The sequence below is a fragment of the Triticum aestivum genome, chromosome 1B (assembly GCF_018294505.1).
Source record: "Triticum aestivum cultivar Chinese Spring chromosome 1B, IWGSC CS RefSeq v2.1, whole genome shotgun sequence".
NCBI classification, from domain to species: Eukaryota; Viridiplantae; Streptophyta; class Magnoliopsida; order Poales; family Poaceae; genus Triticum; species Triticum aestivum.
Genome location: NC_057795.1, coordinates 362,432,477 through 362,443,135, shown reverse-complemented (window position 1 = coordinate 362,443,135; position 10,659 = coordinate 362,432,477). Strand labels below are relative to the sequence as shown.

Here is a 10,659-nt window from a genome sequence, read left to right as displayed (position 1 = left end):
GGATCAGTAGGAGGCACGACAATAGAAGCAAGACCAATTATTTCATCCTTACTAGGCAATTCTTTCTTATGATGCTTTCTACTAAACTTAGAAAATTTAAACTCATGAGACTCATCACCAAAACTTACACCAACGATTTGTTTCTCACAATCTATTTTAGCATTAACGGTGTTCAAGAAAGGTCTACCAAAGATAATGGGACAAAAGTCATCTTGTGGGGAATCAAGAACAATAAAATCAGTAGGATACTTTATTTTCCCACACAATACTTCAACATCTCTTACAATCCCAAGTGGTGTGATGGTGTCTCTATTAGCCAGTTTAATAGTAACATCTATGTCTTCTATTCCAGTGGGTGCTATATCATTCATAATTTCTTGACATAAGGTAAAAGGAATAGCACTCACGCTAGCACCTAAATCACATAAACCATGATAATAATGATCTCCTATTTTGACTGAGACAACAGGCATGCCAACAACAGGTCTATGTTTATCCTTTTCATCGGGTTTGGAAATTTAGCAGCTTCATCACAGAAGTAGATAACATGCCCATCCAAATTTTCTACCAGGATTTCTTTAACCATAGCAGCACTAGGTTCTACTTTGATTTGTTCAGCAGGTTTAGATGCTCTTATATAACTTTTATTGACCATAGTTGAAACTTTAGCATGTTCCTTTATCCTAACAGAGAAAGGTGGTTTTTCAATATAAGCAGTAGGAACAATTGGGTCAACATTATAAATAATAGTTTCATCTTTAGCTATTACCGGTTCTTTAATTTCTCCTTTAATAGGTGGGTGATATTTAAACCACTTCTCCTTAGGGAGATCAACATGAGTAGCAAATGATTCACAAAAAGAGGCTACTATCTCAGAGTCAAGTCCGTATTTAGTGCTAAACTTTTCAAAAGCATCGGTATTCATAAAAGATTTAACACAATCACACTTAAGCTTAATACCTGAATCTTTACCTTCGTCGAGTTCCCAATCTTCAGAGTTGCGTTTAATTATTTCTAAAAGATCCCACCTGAATTCAATAGTCTTGTTCATAAAGGAACTAGTACAAGAAGTATCGAGCATGGATTGATCATCACGAGAAAGCCGAGCATAAAAATTATGAACAATAATTTCTCTTGAGAGCTCATGATTGGGGCATGAATATAACGTTGAATGAAGCCTCCCCCAAGCTAGAGCGATACTTTCTCCTTCACGAGGCCAAAAATTATATATGTAATTCCGATCATGATGAACTAGATGCATGGGATATTTTTTTGGGTGAAATTCCAATTTCAATCGATTCCAATTCCAAGATCCAATATCATTGCATAGCCTATACCATGCCAATGCTTTCCCTTCAAAGATAAAGGGAAAACCTTCTTCTTAGATTCATCTCAGGGTAACCTACAAGCTTAAATAATCCACAAATTTCATCCACATATATCAAGTGCATATCAGGATGTTCGGTTCCATCTCCTACATAAGGATTAGCTAGCAGTTGTTCTATCATACCCGAAGGAATTTCATAACCAATATTTTCAGTAGGTGTAGTAGGTTGAGGGGCAACTATTTGTGGTTCCGGTCGAGGTGAAGATACTCCGAACAAACCCCTCAAAGGATTGTTCTCCATAGTAACAAGTGACAATAAATTTCAGCACATAGTAATAATTTTTCCTTACCGATTTCCACTTACCAAGAGCGCTTCACTCCCCGGCAACGGCGCCAGAAAAGAGCCTTGATGACCCACAAGTATAGGGGATCAATCATAGTCCTTTCAATAAGTAAGAGTGTCGAACCCAACGAGGAGCAGAAGGAAATGACAAGTAGTTTTCAGCAAGATATTCTCTGCAAGCACTGAAATTATAAGTAACGAGTAGTTTGATAGCAAGATGATTTGTAACGAGCAAGTAACGATAACGGTAATAAAAGCGCAGCAAGGTATCCCAATACTTTTGAGGCAAAGGACAAGCCAAAACGGTCTCTCATGATAAGCAAAGTGTTCTTGAGGGTACGCAGGAATTTCACCTAGTCACTTTCATCATGTTGGTTTGATTTGTGTTCGCTACTTTGATAATTTGATATGTGGGTGGACCAGTGCTTAGGTGTTGTTATTACTTGAATAAACCTCCTACTTATGATTAACCCCCTCGCAAGATTCCGTAACTACGAGAAAAGTATTAAGATAAAATCTAACCATAGCATTAAACTTTTGGATCCAAATCAGTGCCTTACGAAGTAGCACATAAACTAGGGTTTAATATTTTGCCACTATCGCAACCCATCATCTAATAACTACTCCACAATTCATTCCCTTAGGCCCTAATAAGGTGAAGTTCCATGTAGTCGACGTTCACATGACACCACTAAGGGAATCACAACGTACATACCAACAAAATATCGAACACATATCAAGTTCACATGATTACCTGCAACAAGATTTCTCCTGTGACCTCAAGAACATATGTAACTACTCACAAATAATAATCATGCTCAAGATCAGAGGGGTATTAAATAGCATAATGGATCTGAACATATAATCTTCTACCAAATAAACCATATAGTAATCAACTACAAGATGTAATCAACACTACTAGTCACCCACAAGCACCAATCTAAGGTTCCGATACAAAGATTGAACACAAGAGATGAACTAGGGTTTGAGAGGAGATGGTGATGTTGAAGATGTTGATGGAGATTTCCCTCCCCAAGATGGGAGAGTTGTTGGTGATGATGATGACGATGGTTTTCCCCTCTGGGAGGGAAGTTCCCCCGGCGGAATCGCTCCGCCGGAGGGCAAAAGTGCTCCTGCCCAAGTTCCGCCTCGAGATGGTGGCACTTTGTCCCAAAAGTTCTCCCTTATTTTTTCTAGGTCAATATGACTTATATACCAGAAGAGGGGCACCGTAGGTCGGCCAAGGAGGGCACAACCCACCAGGGCGCGCGTGGGCTCCCTGGCGTGCCCAGGTGGGTTGTGCCCCCTTGATGGGCCCCTTTGGTAGTTATTTGCTCCAATAATTCTTATATATTCCATAAAAATTCTCTGTGAAGTTTCAACTTAGTTGGAGTTGTGCAGAATAGGTGGCCTGCCATAGCTTTTTCAGGTGCAGAATTCCAGCTGCCGGCATTCTCCCTCTTTGTATGAACCTTGCATATTATGAGAGAAAAGGCATTAGAATTACTACAAAAAGCATTATTATGCATAAAACAATATAAATAACAGTAGGAAAACATGATGCAAAATGGACGTATCAGTGTGCAAAATGTTCTTTCACTCATCCTTTTTAAATCTGGTGAACTTATCACCACTATGCACAGCAACTAGAGAGCATAGCTCATATGAACACAGCGGATTAAAGTAGCACAAGAAAACACCATATTAACACAGTCATTACCCTATAGTGGTCACAAACCTAGAGGGGATTTTACTACTAGATTGCCAAGTCCATGTCAGTGGGCCCTACATAAACATGCTTGTGGCATCTGTAGCCGTAGATGGTGGAGGTTTTCGTGTTGTAGATCTAAACCTTGAGGCCGAGGTTAGACAATTTGAGATCGAGGAGGTCGCCGGCCATGATCTTGTGCTCCAGGGAGAAGTACTGCTAGCCCCTCCCATGCACCATCTGCTCATTGAACTCCTGGACTTAGACCCAGTAGTTGTAGGTCTTGTTGGCTCAGAGCTTGATGACATGTGGAAGCATGATGTATATTCAACTCTTCATCTTCTATTGGAAAGCCTTGGGGTGACGAGCATGTTTATATCTTCAATTTCTCCAATCATGACATAGAACCGGTGTGGCACCTTATGTGCTGGCTCATGCCCAATTATGGGCTTGCAGCCAACCCTGAGCATAGGCTTCGCCATCTCCTTGATCCTTCCCAGCACGTCGAGTGTTGCCAGCTACTTGTTCTTTGAGATGATAGTCATCGGTGTCCTCCACACCTTTGAGGACATGGACTTCCTAATCAGCTATATCCCACTTCGCGTTTATCACCTTGTCAGTTCAGAAGACAAGAGTAAGACACATTGATGCAATGGCCTTGGTTATAGAAAAGTGCATTCCCATGATCATAGAACTAATATGTGTAATGGGAATTGTCATGATCAGTGCATTGTGCATTGCCATGATAGCTGCATTGATCATGGCAATGCACATTGCACAGGTTAGTGCACTGAACATATTGTAAGCACGTAGCATGGATGAAATCAATTCATGCAAATCAAACTGAATCAATTGTATTCAAATTGAAAAGGTCCAAATCAGATATGAGTGAAAAAACTAACAACCCAAAAATTGCATGTGCATTGGTCAAAATTTACTTACCGCCTACGCTGGAGCAGTTGCCGCTGGAGGTTGGGGTGGAGTTCTTGCAGTTGAATCCAACCCTAAAAGGTATGCCGAAACAGCGATGAGGATGACCCGGCCAATGCATGACCTAATAGCAATGTCCTCATCGCTACCGATGTCTCACTCTGTGTCATGCCTGCACCCAAGGAACCGATCACCGTCGTCGATGTACTGGCCTGGGTAGCATAGGATTAGGCCGGAGCAAGGGGAGAAAACCCTCACATTGGGGGGGGGGTAAAAAATCCCCACCCCGAGCACGCTTGATATGCCGCGCCCACCGATGAACTTCCCGCAACCACACTCATGGGTGGGTCAATGAACACTGACCACGACCTACTACAGAAGCGGGAACTTGATAGCCACAAGCAGGTCAACGCCCTCTCTACTAGTGATGTCGACGAGCCATCGGTCGTGGTTCGGGTTGCCAGAGGGGATGTGAGGGGGGACACAACACTGTGTACTGGTGATGTATACTACACAATCTTCTTCTTGTAGACTCGTGTTGGGCCTCCAAGCGCAGAGTTTTGTAGGACAGTAGCAATTCTCCCTCAAGTGGATGATCTAAGGTTTATCAATCTGTGGGAGGCGTAGGATGAAGATGGTCTCTCTCAAACAACCTGCAACCAAATAACAAAGAGTCTCTTGTGTCCCCAACACACCCAATACAATGGAAAATTGTGATACAAGTGTAGTAATGGATAGTAGATATAGGTTTTTGTAATCTGAAAATATAAAAACAGCAAGGTAACTAGTAACAAAAGTGAGCGAAAACGGTATTGCAATGATTGAAAACAAGGCCTAGGGTTTATACTTTCACTAGCGCAAAGTCTCTCAACAATGATAACATAACTAAATCGTATGGCAATCCCTGAATGTGCGACAAAGAATCGCTCCAAAGTTTCTATCGGAGAACGTAGGATGAAAACGTGCATCAACCCCTATGCATAGATTACCCCAATGTCACCTCGGGAATCTGCAAGTTGAGTACCGAAACATATATCAAGTGAATCAATAGAACATACCATTGTCACCACAGATATCCCATCGCAAGACATACATCAAGTGTTCTCAAATCCAATACTCAATCCAACATAATGAAACCTCAAAGAGCAAGACTCAATTCATCACAAGAAGGTAGAGGGGGAGAAACACCATATGATCCAACTAAAGTAACAAAGCTCGCGGTACATCAAGATCGTGCCAAATCAAGAACACAAGAGAGAGAGAGAGGGAGGGAGAGAGGTATCAAACACATAGCTACTAGTACATACCCTCAACCCCAAGGGTGAACTACTCCCTCCTCGTCATGGAGACCGTCGAGATGATGAAGATGGCCACCGGTGATGGTTTCCCCCTCCGGCAGGGTGCTGGAACGGGCTCCCGATTGTTTTTTCATGGCTACATAGGCTTACGACGGTGGAACTTCCGATCTAGGTTCCTTTTCTGAGGTTTCTATATTTATAGGATTTTTTGGCGTCGAAAACAAGTCAGGAGGGGTTCCCGAGGGGTCCACAAGCCCTCAGGGCGCGCCCAGGGGGGTAGGGCGTGCCCCTGAGGCTTGTGGTATCCTCGGGACTCTTCTCGTCCAGCTCCGGTGCTCTGTGGGTCTCTTGTGGTCCATAAAAAACCAGCGTAAATTTTCAACTTGTTTGGACTCCGTTTGATATTCCTTTTCTGTAAAACTCAAAAAACAAGGAAAAAACAAAAAATAGCACTAGGCTCTAGGTTAATAGGTTAGTCCCAAAAAATAATATAAAATAGCATATTAATGCATATAAAACATCCAGAATAGATAATATAATAGCATGGAACAATAAAAAATTATGGATGCGTTGGAGACGTATCAACTGGCCATCAGAGAAACCGAAGGGGCAGTGAGAGTGAGAGAGTGTGTGGTGTGAATGGGGCGGTGAGGGCGAGAGAGAGGGGGTGGGGTGGGGGGTTATGAGACGTCACGTCCGTCTCCCGCGCTTTTTACTCAAGCATGCAAGCAAAAGGCATACGATGGTCGCTAGAGCCCGGCTCATAAAAATGGCTAATTCGGTCGTTCCCCCACATCCTGGCCAGGGAGTGCTTTAAACTTCGAGCTGGCCAGAAAACAGATGCAACCCAGCCAACTAAATGTGCCATTTTTGCACTCGGAGGTCTGGTTGGGCTTCCTACTGGCTGCCAAATGTTTCCTAAGTCAATCTGTGAACATATGTCCACATGCAATCGATAGTAAAATCTAAAAGTAGCAAAAATTTAAAAATTCCATTTTTCTACAACCATGGTTGAGTGTGTCTACTCACGCGCGAGGTCTTGCAAAAAATGACATCTTTTGTGTTCATGGGAGCAAAAAATGAGACCTCAAAAATACTTTTTGTTTTGTTTTGTAAGCATGGTTTTCTTTTTCTATCCACAATATCAAGAATTTCATTCCTTCATGAAACCACACGTGAGTATAAAAATCAACTATACTTGTTAAAAATATATTTAACTTCTTTTGTTTTTCTGATCTAAATGTTTCTCCACCATACATGTACACCTAGCAGCCAGGCATCCACTATTATAAAAGCAATTTCCTTTAAGTATTGGAGCATCTTTGACTCTTTCTTAAGTGATGCTCCAATATAGGATATTGTCGTGGAGCAAATGATTTATTTTTCCATGATTTTTTGTAGACATGAAATTTGTAAGAAATATTTCTATCATGCTTTGAATTGTAGAGTCAGTTGTAAAACTTTCTATAGGGCTATCTCTTTTCTTTGGCATTTTGGAGAATTCTAAGGCACCACAATGCCTAGCCAAATCTAGACGAATCCGCCAGAGGCAAATGTTGACGAGATACAAATAGGTATGCCAAGAACAAGCGTCAACAGATCCAAGTAGCAGTCAAAGTCACACTTCCACACACACACACTTCATTGACACCAAATGCACCATTGGAGTGGGGATACAACGATGAAGATATTATTCTGACTCTGAGATGTTGCCGCCTCTCCATAAACACTAAGACTACCTAAAGAAAGAATAGAATCCTTCCGCCAGCGACGAGCTGTCGCGCCTCCAAGACCCATAAGGCCGTCGAAGCGCGGGGCGGACCGGCGTCGACACCCACCAGATAGGCGGAAACTGTAATTGTTGGAGGTCACCTATAGAGGAGGAGGGAAACACACACTTAATGTATTATTGATATAGTTTAATATATCACATAAATAAACACATAAACGGATTAAAACACACATCAGTGCAGGCTGATGCAAACGTGTTGGATGCACATGCGTGTCCTTGTCTTTTCGACGCTGGTGCGAAGAAAAGGAAAGCAACTCGGCTGCGATTATGCAGTGGTTGAAGATTATGATCTACTTGGGTCTGGTTGTAGATTTTTATGTTGTAGGGGTCTTCTCGTAAGGTTCGGGAATAATGACACAAAGCTCCCAAGATCTTCGTGTGTTACTACTGGTAGTTTTAGGGTGCTTCTGTTTTTCAGCTTCTTTGTGCGTGTCTTAGTATGTGCTTGTACGAATTAAAAACTTTGTATTATTCAATGAATTGAATGCACTAATACTTTCTTTTTCTTAAAAAAAGGACGCGACTCGCTGGCACCCGTTGGCCAGATAGTTAATCACGGCACACACCCTTAAAAGGAAACCCACCCCTGCCAGCTGTGTTACGCAAAAAGGAAACCCCACCCCCCGCGCCCGCCACGCAACAGAAAACAGATTCGGTCCCCCCTCCCCAAAAAAAAATTAGGGGGTGAATCAGAAAATGCAGCTGGACGCCGCTGCCATAACCCAGCGTCCACCCTACGCTACCCCCACGCATCTGGACCCTTCTCCCTGCTTCTCCTTCTTCCTCCCCCTCGTTTGCCTTCAAAGGCGTCATTGTTGCTGGATCCAGAGCTCCATGGCTACACCTGAAGTTTTGACCCAGCCCCAATAATCCAACACCACCTACCAGGTAACTGTTTCCCCCCACCTCCTCCCCCGTTAGCCCTGCCCCTATCCTACATCTGCTGGTATGACCATCTTCATCCTTTCCCTCATGGCCTCCCTCGCTGTTGCTGCCCAAAAAATGGATTTTCAAGTCAAAAAAAGCATAGAATTGTAGGTGATTAGCATCCACAAGGTTAGCAAAAGTCAGATCTGGAAGCAGGTTCTGTTTTTCTCTCCCGCATGGCTGCACACAAGTAGCACCCGCAGGGCTGGCAAGTTAAGTGTATATGCAAGCAAGTTGTGTTTTCCAACCTAACAGTGCATCATTTGTTCAGATTGTTGTGCAATTACGCTACTTTATAATCCAAATAAATTGATGTTTGCAAACCCTAGGAAAGATAGTGTTTATTTGGAGCAGATAAATGTGTTTAGCTACCAAAGACTTGTACATTATCAAGTCTTTTGCAAAAAAGTTTTGATACATACTCAGCTGCACCCCTCCTATAAACCATGTTAATTTTCAAGAATTAAAAACAGGCAAAAAAAGTGTGGCCAAATGAGAAAACATGTTCACTACTGCAAAAAGAAAAGATGTAGGGCAGAGGGGATAGTAGAGAAAATACCTAGCAAGTTGTTTATCTCTTGAAATTCGCCTTTCTTCCCACACCTGGTGTTGCTTTTTTGTAACATTGACAAACAAGATTGTGATTTCCAGAGAAAAAAAATCCATGACAATATATTTGTGAGGCAACTTGTGTGCCCATAACTTCGTGCATGAGACAGAATCTGCAACTTGCATGAAAACACATAAAAAGAGTTTTATGCAACTTGTGTGTGTTATGGGCACACAAGTTGCCTCACACGTAGGCAACTATATATGTGTGATCTGCGCATAGAAGTTGGCTCCCCCACCCACCCCCTTTTCTGCTTTTGAGGACAACGTGTTAGTTTGGGGACACATAGGCAACTATATATGTGTGCTCTGGGCGGACGCAATTGTAGCGCAACAACCCCCTGATCAGGTCAATTTTTGCATTCCAGAAAAAAAAGCCATGTAGTGTAACAACCATGTAGTGTACCAACTATATATCCATCAAGCAAAGAAGTGCCAAAAAAAGCACTTCAAGGACAACCCCCCTGATCAGGTCTAGAACACGCGAATCAAAGTCTTAGAAAAAAGAAAAAATGCAACTCGTATGTAAAAGTGAGATATAATTCTGCTACAGTTTTTTAGTCTTTAGGTTCTGCGTGATTTCTGCTACAACTTCTACAGTTCTGCAACGTCTTTAGTCTTCATGTTCCTGCAAAATACAAAGAAAGCAAAAAAAAGTAGCTCGGAATCAAAAAAAAAATATGGTCTCGCTTTGGTATCCTGAAAAAGTCAATCATTTGGGCACATGTATTTATTGTTACATTTTTGCAGCTAGACTTGCCTAAAATTACCGTTACTTGCCTTTTAAAACATTGTCTTTTTCTTTCTTTTTCAGGTATTTGAAAATGATTGACCTGAATGAGTTGCATGACGATACAAACTGCGAAGCCCCTGTAAGAGATGTCGTGGGAGCTCAAGTCCCTGCGTACTGCACGCAACCTGGTGCCTCACAAACAATTGGGGGATGTAATGAAGTTGTAGTTGAATCTCCTAATCCCACAACTGTCCAACGTGTTGCTGCTCAACCCGAAGCCATCCATGCAGATAGTGACACTTTTAATGACACGACTATAGTTGGTGAAACAGGGGGAACTATTGCACAAGATGGTTTTGGAATAGATAATGATGATGAAGCTTGGTCCCAGCCGAAAGAACCAACCATAGGCATGAGGTTCAATACTCTAGAGGGTGCCCAAGAACACTACAATGCCTATGCTATGCGCCTTGGGTTTTCAATCAAGATGAACACCTCGAGGAAATCTACTCTCACTGGCCAGCTGGAAAAGCAACAGTTTGTTTGCAACAAGTTCAGAAAAGCAAAAGTGGACGATGGTGGTGCAGAAGTTGCCCCTACCCTAGATGAGATTCCAGATATTTGCGAACATGCAGATGATGATGATGCATATGATGATATAGTCTTCATTGATGATCAGTGTGCAAAAAAGAAGAAAAGAAAGAAACGAAAACGAGATACAATAGTGCACATAGGGTGCAGGGCAAGGATGGTTGTGAAGCTAAAGGATGGTTGGTGGGAAGTCATTTTCTTCATTGCTGAACACAATCATGCACTAGTTGACAAGCCATCACTCACAAAGTACCTGGCGATCGCACCAAGGGATCCCTCCAGAAGAGAAGCTATTCCTAACAAATCTTCATAATTGCAATTTGACTACAGGTGTGTGTCACATTTACTACATATATATGCCAACTTTCAAGGAGTAGCAAAAAATTCCTGCATTTACTGAT

General features: G+C 42.2%; 1 protein-coding gene across 1 annotated transcript; it reads left to right on the top strand.

The window, feature by feature from the left end:
- Positions 1–8,120: 8,120 nt before the first annotated feature.
- Positions 8,121–10,659, top strand: LOC123091415 (protein FAR1-RELATED SEQUENCE 5). The gene is made up of 2 exons (XM_044512922.1): positions 8,121–8,286; positions 9,749–10,659. Exon 2 carries the CDS (start codon positions 9,759–9,761, stop codon positions 10,569–10,571), a length of 813 nt encoding a protein of 270 aa, XP_044368857.1. The 5' UTR covers positions 8,121–8,286; positions 9,749–9,758; the 3' UTR covers positions 10,572–10,659.

Coding starts and splice junctions, on each gene's coding strand:
- LOC123091415 (XM_044512922.1), top strand. CDS start 9,759: ATGATTGACCTGAATGAGTTGCATGACGATACAAACTGCGAAGCCCCT.